We start from the raw sequence: 15,154 nt of genomic DNA, 5'->3' as shown, positions 1-15,154 counted from the left end.
TGCAAAAATTCAAATTCTTTTGAGTTCTTAAAGGGGTACTCCGGTGAAAAACTTTTTTTTTTTAAATCAACTGGTGCCAGAAAGTTAAACAGATTTGAAAATTACTTCTATTAAAAAAATCTTAATCCTTCCTGTACTTATTAGCTGCTGAATACTACAGCGGAAATTCTATTCCATTTGAAACACAGAGCTGTCTGCTGACATCATGAGCACAGTGCTCTCTGCTGACATCTCTGTCCATGTTTGGAACTGTCCAGAGTAAAAGGAAATCCCCATAGCAAACATACGCTGTTCTGGACAGTTCCTAAAATGGACAGAGATGTCAGCAGAGAGCACTGTGGTCATGATGTCAGCAGACAGCTCTGTGTTTCAAAAAGAAAAGAATTTCCGCTGTAGTATTCAGCAGCTAATAAGTACAGGAAGGATTAAGATTTTTTAATAGAATAGAAGTAATTTACAAATCTGTTTAACTTTCTGGCACCAGTTGATAAAAAAAAAAAAAAAAAAGTTTTTAACCCCTTTAAGGTGAAAATGGGCTGAGACCCTAAATGGTTAATGGGATTCTGCTGTCAATTCAGCTGAATTATCCCATTCCTGTCTTTAAATTTTGCGGAATTGTGGGCAGAATTCCATTGAACTCAACAGGGCTTTGAATTTCAGCAGAGTTTAGTGTTGTGAGCACACAGAAATTGAAGCGGAATTCTGCAATTCTATTCACCAAGCTTTGCGGTACGGAATTTGCGTGGAATTGTGGATATTCTGCAATGTAAACATAACCTCAGAATAAAATCATATGGGAACTGTATAAATCTGTAAGTAGCTGCGTAATGGGTTTTCCCTAGAGTGGTTGCAGGCAAGTGATAGGACTGTGGAACAGGAAAAAGGGGGAGGCAGGTCGGTCCATCTCTACGGTAGAATTTTGGGAAAGTATGATCTCATTAACTCTTTGCGTTTAAAAATCCCACTGTTTATAGGAATTCAGTGGGGGAAAATGCCTACAATGTGTAAAATCTGTGGCCATAGTCTCTACACTTGTACATATGGCTGGAATTATGTCTTGCTGCAAAAAACTGTCTGTGTTTATCTGACATTTTGCTGCGTTTCTTCCCGCCCAGTATGGATGCGGCTATGTAAAGGGGTTGCACATAATATAATAAGTATTAGAAAACAGTCTACAGCTTGGTTGTGCAAGGTGTGTCTGCAGCCTATCTATCACATATATCTCCTGGCTATTTGAAGAATTCGGAGCTTGCAAAGACTTGCATGTATGCTGATTGTGATACAGATTATTGCAGACCTTGGCCTGTCAAAGTAGACCTTTCACCCCATAATTCAGCAGCATTTAACATAAGAGATTTCTTTTATGGTCACGCAAAAAACTATTGCACAATCATATACAGTAGCTGGCCATATATCTTAGACATGGGCTGTCCAGTTTAGAAATCCCATTTTTATATACTCTATTAGAAAATTCCGAGACGAGTCCCATGTTCAGGATCCACATTTCTTGGCCAGAGCAGCGAGTGGTTACAAAGGGGAAGATTTATCAAAACCTGTGTAGAGGAAGGGTCCGTTCACACTGCGGAATCTCCGCGAGCCTGGTGGCCGCCGCTGAGGATACTTCGGCGCTAGGGCCGCAGGGCACTGAGCCATCACCATTGACGGCTATGCAGTGTCGCGGAATCCGTGCAAAGGATGAACATGTTCTTGTTTTGCGCAGAACAATTTCAGCGGCGGAATCGTCCGCCGCTGAAATTCCGCAGTGTGAACGGGTCTCGCGGAGACCCATTCACACTAATGTTAAGTTCACACCGCAGAACTCATCTCGCGGGGTTCCGCTCGTGGAATTCCTAGGAATTCCGTAGTGTGAACGCACCCGAAGAGTGGTGCAGTTGCCGTGGCAACCAATCAGATCGCTTATTTCATTTTTCACAGGTCTCTAAAAATGAAAGAAGCAATCTGATTGGTTGCGATTGGCAACTGCACTACTCTTCCTCTACACAGTTTTTGATAATTTTCCCCCAAAAAGCATATCTGGCCCTGAAGGACTTCTTCTGTCCTGTAATACAATGACAGCACATTGATTTTAATGAACACTGTAATGCTTAAAGGGGTATTCCAGGAAAAAAACTTTCATATATATATCAACTGGCTCCAGAAAGTTAAACAGATTTGTAAATTACTTCTATTAAAAAATCTTAATCCTTTCAATAATTATCAGCTGTTGAAGTTGAGTTATTCTTTTCTTTCTGGCAACAGTGCTCTCTGCTGACATCTCTGCTTGTCTCGGGAACTGCACAGAGTAGAAGAGGTTTGCTATGGGGATTTGCTTCTACTCTGGACAGTTCCCGAGACAGGTGTCATCAGAGAGCACTTAGACAGAAAAGAATAACTCCAGCAGCTCATAAGTACTGAAAATAATTAAGATTTTTTTGATAGAAGTAATTTACAAATCTGTTTAACTTTCTGGAGCCAGTTGATATATAAAAAGACAGTTTTTTTTTCTGGATAACCCCTTTAATTTCTCCTATGGTGGCGCTGCAATGAAACTGAACAGTTGAGGGCAGGTTTCCCCATAGTTTGCAGCTGGTCGATGGGATTTCTAGCAGGAAACTTTGTGATTTTCTTATTGTCAGGAGACCATTTTAACAAGCAATTGTCTAAAGTGGAGAACTTCTTTAAAGGGGTACTACTGTGGAAAACTTTTTTTTAAATCAACTGGTGCCAGAAAGTTAAACAGATTTGTAAATCACTTCTATTACCTTCCAGTACTTTTTAGGGGCTGTATACTAAAGAGAAATCCAAAAATAAATGCATTTCCTGTTTTGTCCTGGCTACAGTGCTCTCAGCTCTCTTTGGAGTTCTCTTTAATATACAGCCCCTAAAAAGTACTGGAAGGATTAAGATTTTTTAATAGAAGTGATTTACAAATCTGTTTAACTTTCTGGCACCAGTTGATTTAAAAAAAAAAAAAAGTTTTCCACGGTAGTACCCCTTTAATGTCGGCTGAAAAGGCCAATATCGGCAGGACCAGCCAACATTCTATGTCAGTGCTCTCAAACTGTGGCCCTCCAGATGTTGCAAAACTTCAACTCCCAGCATGCCCGGACAGCCTACGGCTGTCCGGGCATGCTGGGAGTTGAAGTTTTGCAACATCTGGAGGGCCACAGTTTTAGACCACTGTTCTATGTGTACAAGGGATTAGGCTGGATTTTAGCATACTCCTGCAACATGCAGCTTCACAAACCTATGGAGTCCCCTTTTGCAGCAGATTTTCCCCACTGCAATACAAATCCACAGATACTACTCGGAGATCTAAATAAAAGAAATGTGTATTTAGCGATGCTGCGGCTTGTAAGCTTGCGATACACTGTTGGCACTTCTGGCAAAAGGGGTTTGTGAAAGAATGTCGAAATATTTTTTTTCGGTGGAATTTCCTCATAGACTGTTCATAGGAAAAGGTTACAGTACAAACTGAGGAAGAGGTGGTGCTCTACTAGAAGGACCAGACTGACCTTATCCATGCCGGACACCTCCTCCTCTTCCCCATCATCACTTCTGACTAAACTAATGATTCTATAGTCTCCAGAGGCTTAGTTGCAGATGTTGTGAGATTCGACAGAATAAATGATACTACATTCAGGGCTCTTTTTCCTGATACATTGAGGAATGCTTTGGTGGAACCTGACAGCCCCCCATTAGAAGTCAGTGGTGTATGTGTCTATCTGCAGAGTGTGGTTGCAAATTTGAACAGAGCCTAAGACACAGCTATAGTTACGCCAAGGATAGTCTTTACACTAGGCCACTGTGGTGGCCCAGTACGGGAGGTGTTGTCCCGTGCTCCTGCTGTCCTGTCAGGCAGCCTCCTTCAGTGTCCCCAAGGACCCCTGCACTTGTTTCCCCAATGTAAATATGTTTTACCATGTAAAGTGATATAAAATGTAATGTTGCTTTAAGAGTTATACCATGTGATATGTCATGTGATTGTTACCCAGGAGGTACCAGTGACCAGTTGATCCTAGGAGTGACCTATGGGCTCCCTGCTAGTCTCCCCCATATAAGCCCTGGGTGGAGCTTCTCTCTCTTTGAGCTCTGCTCTTCTGCTAAGCTGAGGTCCAGTGCAGTCGCCTAGTGTGTGTGTCCAGGGTGTTGGAGTCCAGTCCTGCAGCCACCATCAAGTCAAGTAAGATAAAGTCACAGCTTTATAAGTCAAGTCAAGTCAGTCCCTGTCATCTGTCAAGTCAGCGTGGCCTGCACCAAATTATCCAGTCCTACTTCAAGTCCCAGCAAGCCCTTAAGGTCTCTGTGTCACTGGTCACCTCCTTGGGCCCCGGCTGTACTGCATATACTGTACCATCTGTCTACCCTCAGTAAAGCTACCGTTGTCCGTAAATTGGCGTCGTAGTCTTTATTGCCCCCGTGCCTAGCCCAAGATCCAGCTGTATACCTTCGGGTGGTTATAGGCTAAACCACGCCCTGGCATCACGAATACAAGGGGTTAATGCCATCTGCCCCTGGGGTAACAACATCTGCCCTGCACCACACACCCTGCCACCACACCATAATTCAACTCACTGATTTAGCCCTGTATTTAGATAACCTAGGCAAGGTAGGCTGGCACGTTGGCACCTAGCATTTGGGGCAATGTTTCCGCAGTCCATCCTAGCTACACCACTAAATACAGATTTATATATAGTTTTATGGCCTCCAGGTGTACTGGATACAGGATCTGTGATGTCTGTGCTTTGCTGTACCTCAGGATCAGGAGTGGTAGAAGAGAGAGATTGCAATGGCTCCTCCTCTTATAAAGGTGGGCTGAGCAAGAAGCCCATAGGTCAAGCTGCAGGTCAGGTGGTCAACTGGTGCCCTCTGGGTAACATAACACATCATGTGAACATAACAGGTGATACCTCCAAAGGTCCTTAAAGGTCCTTTATACTTTATATACCTATACATAACATTATGCACTAAATTTACAACACTAAACATAACATTAGACTTACTACTATGGGGGAGACGCTGCAGGAGAGCCGCTAGGACAATGAGGGACTCAACCTGACAGGGCCTAAGTACTGTACAGGAGTATATCCGGTACTGGGACATTACACATACCAAGTAGCACACACTGAGAGAATTGTTTATAGATGGCGGAGCAGCCCAAATCACCTGATCACATTGGGTGTAAAGTTCACTGCATTAGAACTTCACATGGTACCAGAACTGGTATGCAGTAGATACAAGCTATTTCTGAACATTTTTACATTGTGGCAACATAAATTAACATAGTAAAATGGTGGTAAAAAAAAAATCAGTTGTTACACAGAGCAATAGGAGGGAAGGATATAACTGGTACTACTGGTCATATAGAATAGACAATGGAGATGTTAAGGGACTTTTGCAAAAAACTAGAAAATAATAGAACACATTCAGGACAAAAGTCTAATTATGGTTTTACAACAGGATACAGTAGGCAGACTATGTGGGATAAGCGGGAAGGCTAGACAACTAAAATTACGATATTGTTCTTTTATAAACATTACATATCTCTTTCCATTGCCAAATTTTTTTATATTAATGTCATGCGACATGGTTCACAGTAAACTTGACTGAGCCCCAACTAAAACATCCCTGTTCCCCTGTGTAGAAACCTTACTATTTTTACATTGGTTAACCAAAGTGATCAAATATGTACACTGCTATGACTTATGTGATCCCATTTTATACTGTACACAGGGCGAAAGAATTATCAGCCTGCAAAAATACTCATCAAAAGAGGCAAACATATAAAAATGTATTACACCACCTCCTTTCTCCTCCAAAAATCCTATATTTCGGTGGAGGGGGGGGGGGGTCTGAGATTTTCCACAGTAATTTAAGTGTAATAATTAAAAAGAAGGCATCAAGTTGGTATTTAAAGTGAACTTGTCAGGTGATACATTATGTGAGAAGCTGAGCTCTGTGATATAGAAATGTATAGGATTTGGAGCAAGTAAAGGAATCTCTGATAGAGTGAGAGTCCAGAGAAGACTATGATCACTATGGCTGCCGCATCAGACCTCTCACTGTCTCTACTAGGAGTCCAGTCAGGATTTCTTCACTTTTTACTTTCTCCCAATCATATAAACCTATAGATTGCAGAGATCAGTGTCAATCCCTCCATCATATGCTGCTGTTAGATGAAGAATAAGTCACCTGACAGGTTCACTTTAAGCAATTTCCCTAGATTGTCTGCATATTATTAAAGATACATACAAGCCATATCAGTCAGTCAAAGAGATCTCCCCACAAATGGCACCTAAGGCTAAGTTTCTACTTGTTTTTTTGTCCTGTGTTTTTTGGGTTGAAAAAAACGCCTGTGCAATTTCCTGCGTCTGGCGTTTTTTCATTTGTGTGGAAATTGCATCTTTGGCACCTTTGGCATTCTTTTTTGGTACCCAAAATTTGTTGGGTACCAAAAAAAATGATGCAGTAGTGATGGAACAAAATGTATTTAACGAAATATAAATACACCCTACAAAATGTTATGAAAAAAGGTATCTCCATCACTTTTTTGCACCGCTCAAGTCCAAAAAAGAATAAAAACGCCAAAGTTAAAACCCACATATCGTTTTTCTTGTTTTTTTTTTTTTTTTACTCCCATAGACTTCTTGGAGGAAAATGCCAAGATTTTTACTAAAAAATCGCCAGTGGCTCAACACGCTGCGATTTTGGAAAACCGCCAAGGAGCTAAAAACGCCCAAAAAGAGTGAAAAAACGCCCAAAGGATTTAAAAAAAAGAAAAGCCAAAGTGGAAAACTCCAAGTGGAATAAGAATTTTGCGATTTCTCATTGATTTACAGATAATATCTGGCCGAAGCGTTTTTTGGCCGAAAAAACGCCATGCGGCAGAATTGGCTTTTTCTTGGCGTTTTTCCCAAAAAAACAAAAATAACAAGTAGAAACTTAGCCTTAGACCTTGGATTTTTGTATTTCACTGCCTGACTTTCCAGTAATTCATGTCTCATATACGCTTGTGTTTCTTCTTTTCTACCTGCCAGGACATGGACAGTGTAACTGTGGGGATTGCATTTGTGACTCTGACTGGACTGGAGACTACTGCAACTGTACCACCCGCACAGACATGTGTATGTCCAGCAGTGGGCTCCTGTGCAGCGGACGGGGTCAGTGTGTCTGCGGGAAGTGTGACTGCACCCAGCCTGGTTCATATGGAGACACCTGTGAAAAATGTCCAACTTGTCCAGATGCTTGCACCTTCAAGAAGTGAGTGTTATCCCCTGCACCCTCTTGGTATGCAGTTTAAAGGGGTACTCCGGTGAAAACCTTTTTTCTTTTTAAATCAACTGGTGGCAGAAAGTTAAACATATTTGTAAATTACTTCTATTAAAAAATCTTAATCCTTCCAGTACATATTAGCTGCTGAATGCTACAGAGGAAATTCCTTTCTTTTTGGAACACTGATGACATCACGAGCACAGTGCTCTCTGCTGACATCTCTGTCCATTTTAGCAACCATGCATAGCAGATGTATGCTAAGGGGAGCATGGTGGCTCAGTGGTTAGCACTGCTGCCTTGCAGTGCTGGGGACTTGGGTTCAAATCCCACTAAGGACAACAATAAATGAAGCGTTATTATTATTATTATAATAACGTCAGCAGAGAGAACTGTGCTCGTGATGTCATCAGAGAGCATTCCAAAAAGAAAAGAATTTCCTCTGTAGTATTCAGCAGCTAATAAGTACAGGAAGGATTAAGATTTTTTAATAGAAGTAATTTACAAATATGTTTAACTTTCTGCCACCAGTTGATTTAAAAGAAAAAAGGTTTTCACCGGAGTACCCCTTTAAATAACTACTACCTATAGCAGTGGTCTTCAACCTGCGGACATCCAGATGTTGCAAAACTACAATTCCCAGCATGTCCTGACAGCCAACGGCTGTCCGGGCATGCTGGGAGTTGTAGTTTTGCAACATCTGGAGGTTCGCAGGTTGAAGACCACTGCCCTATAGTATCATTCTACTCCTTATCAATGCTGCTGTAAATCCTTACCCGTAAATACCTATAAATCACATACAAGCGCCTTCTAGAGAGAACTGGACAAGAAGTGTTAAAGGGGTACTCCCGTGGAAACCTTTTTTTTTTTTTTTTTTAAGATCAACTGGTGCCAGAAAGTTACAGACAGATTTGTAAATCACTGCTATTAAAAAATCTTAATGCTTCCAGTACTTTTTAGGGGCTGTATTCTAAAGAGAAATCCAAAAAAGAATTGCATTTCCTTTGATGCCATGACCACAGTGCTCTCTGCTGACCTCTATTGTACATTTTAAGAACTGTCAAGAGCAGCATAAGTTTGCTATGGGGATTTTCTCCTGTTCTGGACAATTCCTAAAATGGACAGAAGAGGTCAACAGAGAGCACTGTGGTCATGACATCAGAGGAAATGCATTCCTTTTTTTTTATTTTTGGATGTCTCTTTAGGAAACAGCCCTTAAAAAGTACTGAAAGGATTAAGATTTTTTTTTAATAGAAGTGATTTACAAATCTGTTTAACTTTCTGGCACCAGCTGATTTAAAAAAACAAAAAAAAGGTTTCTACGGGAGTACTGCTTTAAAGGCAAATTTCTCTGCACTTTGCATACTATTATGGTTCCTTAAAGAGGGGCATCATTTACATAGAAGCTATGTCCTGCTCTAAGTATGGGGTTAGGGGGACAACCCCAAATCCTATGGATTATTTGTATAATATGTCACCTTATATCTCAGGGGTTGTGTGGAATGCAAGAAGTTTGAGCGCGGTCCCTGGTTTGAAGAGGAAAATTTGTGCAAGAGAATTTGTCGTGACGAGATTGTATCTGTGTTAGAGCTAGGTAAGTAATGCAGGTGGAAACACTTCAGTAGACATCCCCACTATGGGGACCCTAAAGGGGTTTTCTCAGGTCAGACACTCTTCCAATATCCACAGAATAGTGAATAAGTGATCAGTAGGATCTGACAGGTGGAACCCTTACTAATTACAAGATTGGGGGGTCTGTGGCCCCCTGTTTCTACAGAGTAGAGGTCAAAAGTGCACACTGCCGCTCCATACAACTTTATAGACTGTACGAAGGTAGATAAGTACAGCACTATCTGTGCCATGCTCAGAGAGTTCCATGGAGCAGAAGCCCACATATTTCCATTCTATTCAACCAGGTGGAGCATGGGACCCCTGATTTAATAATCGGTGCATGGCCAAGTGATTCCTAGCCAAACCCCTTAAACTTTTCTTAACATTTCTCTCCAACAGAGGCTGTGTCTTAAAGGGGTACTCCGGTGGAAAACCAATTTTTTTCTTTTCTTTTTTAAATCAACTGGTGCCAGAAAGTTAAACATATTTGTAAATTACTTCTATTAAAAACATTTTAAACCTTCCAGTACTTATTAGCTGCTGAATGCTACAGAGGAAATTCCTTTCTTTTTGGAACACTGATGACATCACGACCACAGTGCTCTCTGCTGACATCTCTGTCCATTTTAGCAACTGTGCATAGCAGATGTATGTTAAGGGGAGCATGGTGGCTTAGTGATTAGCACTGCTGCCTTGCAGTGCTGGGGCCTTGGGTTCAAATCCCACTAAGGACAACAATAAATAAAGACTTATCATTATTATTATTATCATAACGTCAGCAGAGAGCAGTGTGTTGGTGATGTCATCAGAGAGCATTCCAAAAAGAAAATAATTTCCTCTGTAGTATTCAGCAGCTAATAAATACAGGAAGGATTAAGATTTTTTTAATAGAAGTAATTTACAAATATGTTTAACTTTCTGGCACCAGTTGATTTAAAAAAAAATAGTTTTTACACCGGAGTACCCCTTTAAAACACTTCACAGTTTCTCAGGCTTTTTGATAAATTTGGTGCATATCTCTAAACATACTTTTATGCCAGTTTTTGGCTCACAATGTCGCAATTTGAACCACACCCCTCTTCAGTTAGCCACACCCTTTCATACTACACCATGCCCCTTATCAAGTAAGGCGCAAAAAACACATAATACATATGGTGCATGGCATGTACACCAATTTTTCCATATGCAATAGTAATTTTGCCCTATTGTTTTTCAGATAGGATTAAAATGAAGATGTTATATTGCAAGTGATATAAATATATATATATATATATCCAGCAAGGTAGCCAGTCAATAAAAACATACAGTACTGTGGCACCTAGAGGGGTTCTCCAGTGAAAACTTTTTTTTTTTTTCTTTTTAAATCAACTGGTGCCAGAAAGTTAAACAGATTTGTAAATGATTTCTATTAAAAATTCTTAATCCTTCCAGTACTTTTTAGCAGCTATATACTACAGAAGAAATTCTTTTCTTTTGGAAATTCCTTTCTGTCACAACCACAGTGTTATCTGCTGACACCTCTGTCTATATCAGGAACTGTCCAGAGCAGCATATGATGTTTGCTATGGGGATTTTCTCCTGCTCTGGACAGTTCCTGACATGGACAGAGGTGTCAGCAGAGAGCACTGTGGTCGTGACAGAAAAGAAATCCAAAAAGAAAAGAACTTCCTCTGTAGTATACAGCCACTAATAACTACTGGAAGAACAAAGATTAAAGGTCAAACCAGGAAGCTTTTATAAAGGTATGAAGATACACAGAGCTTCCAATCAATTTTCACAAAACCAGTCCGAAGACTCAAGTATAACACAACATAGAACAATGGAACATGTGTGGGTAAGAATTGAGATTTTTTTAATAGAAATAATTTACAAATCTGTTTAACTTTCTGGCATTAATTGATTTAAAAAAAAAAAAGTTTTTTTTTTTTTTACCCCTTTAAAGATGGGGTTAGAAACTAGTTAGGTTGTATCTGGTATTGCAGCACAGCTGCATTCACTCGTCCAGGGTTTAGTTGCAATTCCAGGCATAAACCATGGGCAAGTGTGACCACAACTGTGAACAAGAACCATTTAAGTGAGGATCTCCTAGAATAAGTCTATAATGTCTTCAGTCAGATAAATGGTTCATGTCATATATTACACCAGTAACCAGCTCATATCTCTTCTCTTTTTCTGTTTTGTCGTCAGTTGACAATGGGAAGGATGTTGTAAACTGCACCTATAAGGACGAGAATGACTGTGTGGTCAGGTTCCAATACCACGAGGACTCCAGTGGGAAGTCTGTATTGTACGTCATACATGAAGCAGGTAAGCATGGACAGCGGAGTACATTTCTCCACATATCTCCATCACTACATGATAGAAAAAGGGGAAAAAAATTATAGAAAATGAAGTACTTGTCTTTAATGTCCTTTTTTATTGGGGTTGTCCACTTTTAGATAACCCAGTGTCATGTGTCACAGCTGGAAGGAATCTACTGCCTGGATGTGTTTTCCATGTAGCTTTCCAGCAACTTTAAAGGGGTATTCCAGGCCAAAACTTTTTTTTATATATATAAACTGGCTCCGGAAAGTTAAACAGATTTGTAAATTACTTCTATTAAAAAATCTTAATCCTTCCAATAGTTATTAACTTCTGAAGTTGAGTTGCTGTTTTCTGTCTAACTGCTCTCTGATGACTCACGTCCCGGGAGCTGTGCAGTTCCTATGGGGATATTCTCCCATCATGCACAGCTCCCGGGACGTGGCATCATCATTGAGCAGTTAGACAGAAAACTTCAGAAGCTAATAACTATTGGAAGGATTAAGATTTTTTAACAGAAGTAATTTACAAATCTGTTTAACTTTCCGGAGCCAGTTGATATATATGAAAAAGTTTTTGCCTGGAATACCCCTTTAACAAAGCATCATGATGTTTATTATAGTCAAACTTTGGATGGCCATCACAGACTTGTTATAGTAGGCAGCTGCTGTAAATAAATATGGCAAATATCTTGTTATAGAGTGTAGTTTGTTGGTACAACCTAAAACTATGAGTCCAGGAGACTGGCTAATTCCTGGGATGTTACAAAAGAGAACCTCACTCCTAATAATTCAATTTTTTTTTTTTAATGTATCAACTGACTCCAGAAAGTTAAACAGATTTGTAAATTACTTCTATTAAAAAATCTTAATCCTTCCAGTACTTATTAGCTGCTGAATACTACAGAGGAAATTCTTTGCTTTTTGGAACACAGAGCTCTCTACTGACATCACGAGCACAGTGCTCTCTGCTGACACCTCTGTCCATTTCAGGAACTGTCCAGAGCAGCATATGTTTTCTATGGGGATTTTCTCCTCTCTGGACAGTTCTTAAAATGGACAGAGGTGTCAGCAGAGAGCACTGTGGTCATGATGTCAGCAGACAGCTCTGTCTTCCAAAAAGAAAATCATTTCCTCTGACGTATTCAGCAGCTAATAAGTACTGGAAGGATTAAGATTTTTTTAATAGAAGTAATTTACAAATCTGTTTAACTTTCTGGCACCAGTTGATTAAAAAAAAAAAAAAAAAAATTCCACCGGAGTACCCCTTTAGGGAAGTATTTTCTAAGGCTTGGTTCACATATGGCCGGTGTCCGGCATAGATCTGGATGCAACTGATGCCATAACTGATGACAACATGCATCAGTTGTTATCTGTTTCAATGGTATCTGACGTCCATTGTTTCTGGACACCGTAGGAGGGGAACGTAGCAAGCTGCTTTCCCCTGTCCGGTGCCGTCCGGTGTGTCCAACCATCCGGCATCAAAATTGAGATGCTGGATAATTATGGGATCAAGCATGGGATCAGTTCTAGCATAATTTTCTCTCTGGTGCACACTGGAGGGAAAATATGCCGGATACCTGACATATGTGAACCCAGCCTTAGAATTCTACATCATTCTGTTCCTTTGATTTTCCTCCTGGAAATACATACATGAATTAACAACTGGGTGCTTCCACTCCCCTCATCAATGGGGCATGTTCCTACAAAGTTTAGTACTGTCCAGTCATAGCAGTGACATACTGTATTTTAAAACACCCTATTAAAGGGAACCAATCATCAGATTTTACCCTATATAACACTTGGCAAAGCGTTATATAGGGTAAAATCTTTATTTTCCCCATTCCCGGGGGACGCTCCTGCCCTCAGGGATGGTGAAGATAGGAAGTTATAAACTAGTCACCGCCGCCGCCGTAAGTAGTCACCTGGGCGGGGAGCTCTTCTCACCTAGTCCCGTTGTTCGGCCGGGAGCGACGCCCCCTCCGCTTGATTGATGGGCCGCGTCATTGTTCCACTCACTGAACAGACGGAGCAGAGTGATGACGCGGCCATCAATCAAGCGGAGGGGGCGTCGCTCCCGGCCGAACAACGGGACTAGGTGAGAAGAGCTCCCCGCCCAGGTGACTACTTACGGCGGCGGCAGTGACTAGTTTATAACTTCATATCTTCACCATCCCTGGGGGCAGGAGCGTCCCCCGGGAATGGGGAAAATAAAGATTTTACCCTATATAACGCTTTGCCAAGCGTTATATAGGGTAAAATCTGATGATTGGTTCCCTTTAATATGTAACACCCTATTGACAATTAAAGGGGTATTCCAGGAAAAAACTTTTTTTATATATCAACTGGCTCCAGAAAGTTAAACAGATTTGTAAATTACTTCTATTAAAAAATCTTAATCCTTTCAGTACTTATGAGCTTCTGAAGTTAAGGTTGTTCTTTTCTGTCTAAGTGCTCTCTGATGACACGTGTCTCGGGAAATGCCCAGTTTAGAAGCAAATCCCCATAGTAAACCTCTTCCAAACTGGGCAGTTGATATATAAAAAAAAAGTTTTTTCCTGGAATACCCCTTTAATGCAATTTCAGGAGGAATAATAGAAGAACGGAACAATGCAGAGTTCTAAAAAAAAGATGCCCCAGAATTATTTTGTGTTGCAAACTAAAGATTTTAGGGAACGTATAACCAAATCGAGACCATTCTTAGAAAAGTGGCGTTTCCCCTGTCTGAAGATAACATGTTCCGATTCCATCAGAGCGAATAATGGTCCGAATCTCATGTTACATGTCGTCTGCTGCCAAAGTACACCGAGTGCCTACGATAGTCAGTATCCCAGTTTGTAGGTAATGTTGGCAATATTAGAAAGGATTTTTTGCCTAGAAATTATGCTTAAAAATTATTAAAATTCCCACCCACTGCCGGATTTTGTAACATGTCCCAGATGCCAGAAGGGGAGGCCTGTGAGAAAAACATAAATGTTACAGGAATTTTTCCAGCCGCTTCTAATGAACTGCAATGTATTACCTCAGCAAAAACCCCAGAAGCTCAGAGCTTAACTCTTCAGCAGCTGGTACAGATTGCCTCTTAAAGGGGTACTCAGCTGGAAAACTATTTATTTTAAATCAACTGGTGCCAGAAAGTTATACAGATTTGTAAATTAGAATAAAAGAAAAATGAGCGCAGCTCACAACCAAGAATCCGAGGTATATGTGGTTAAATAGTCGGCCCCCACCGACCAAAATAGAGCACTTCAAAAAAATGTTTTTGTAAACCACACCTCATGGATCTCACCATCTTTGATGATACACAATAAAAATTGGAAACAGTTTTATAAAAATGAAAAGGTTTATTATACTTCAATTGTACCTTCATTTTAAAATAAAATGCATGTCAAAAACAGATAAAATCAAATAGAATCAAGATGGCACTGAATATATTAACATTTAACCATTGGGCCATAATGGAAAAATGGATGGAACACTGCTTACGGTAATATTGTGGAAGCACTAGGTGCAATCTGGTAATTGTCTGCTGATACAGGATTCCGATAGTCCGGCACCTAAAGATGTTATATAATTTGCATGGTGCCCATTAAACATATAGGGGGAGATTTATCTAAACCAGTGGAGAGGCAAAGTTGCCCAGTTGCCCATAGCAACCAATCAGATCCCTTCTTTCATTCTTAACAAGGCCCCTGAAAAATTAAAGAAGCAATCTGATTGGTTGCTATGGGCAACTGGGCAACTTTGCTTCTCCACAGGTTTTGATAAATCTCCCCCATATTGCACAGTCACTGGGATAGTTGTTTTAAACAGTCTATAGAACGAAAGAATTTGCCACCTGTATGATTTGTGTAATATTAAGGTTTTTGATTTATTTTGGTGATAATACAGGGCTTTTATTGGGAAAGGGGCATTTTTTTTTTTTTACACTTCATACTTTTATTGAAGAACTTTTTATTTTTTACAGGTTATAC

General features: G+C 40.3%; 2 protein-coding genes across 2 annotated transcripts in view; one reads left to right on the top strand and one right to left on the bottom strand.

Moving 5' to 3' along the window:
- WNT3 (Wnt family member 3) overlaps positions 1–15,154 on the bottom strand; it is a 455,111-nt gene that overhangs the window by 403,084 nt on the left and 36,873 nt on the right. The gene's annotated exons all lie outside the window — the stretch shown is intronic.
- ITGB3 (integrin subunit beta 3) overlaps positions 1–15,154 on the top strand; it is an 88,601-nt gene that overhangs the window by 58,461 nt on the left and 14,986 nt on the right. The window contains exons 11-13 of the mRNA XM_056548703.1: positions 7,038–7,260; positions 8,760–8,863; positions 11,068–11,187. Of these exons, the coding sequence (XP_056404678.1) occupies positions 7,038–7,260; positions 8,760–8,863; positions 11,068–11,187 (447 nt within the window). The remainder of the gene's footprint in view (positions 1–7,037; positions 7,261–8,759; positions 8,864–11,067; positions 11,188–15,154) is intronic.

This window comes from Hyla sarda, chromosome 12, assembly GCF_029499605.1.
Source record: "Hyla sarda isolate aHylSar1 chromosome 12, aHylSar1.hap1, whole genome shotgun sequence".
NCBI classification, from domain to species: domain Eukaryota; kingdom Metazoa; phylum Chordata; class Amphibia; order Anura; family Hylidae; genus Hyla; species Hyla sarda.
The sequence above is the reverse complement of the archived record's forward strand: the minus strand, read 5'-3'. Positions and strand labels throughout refer to the sequence as shown.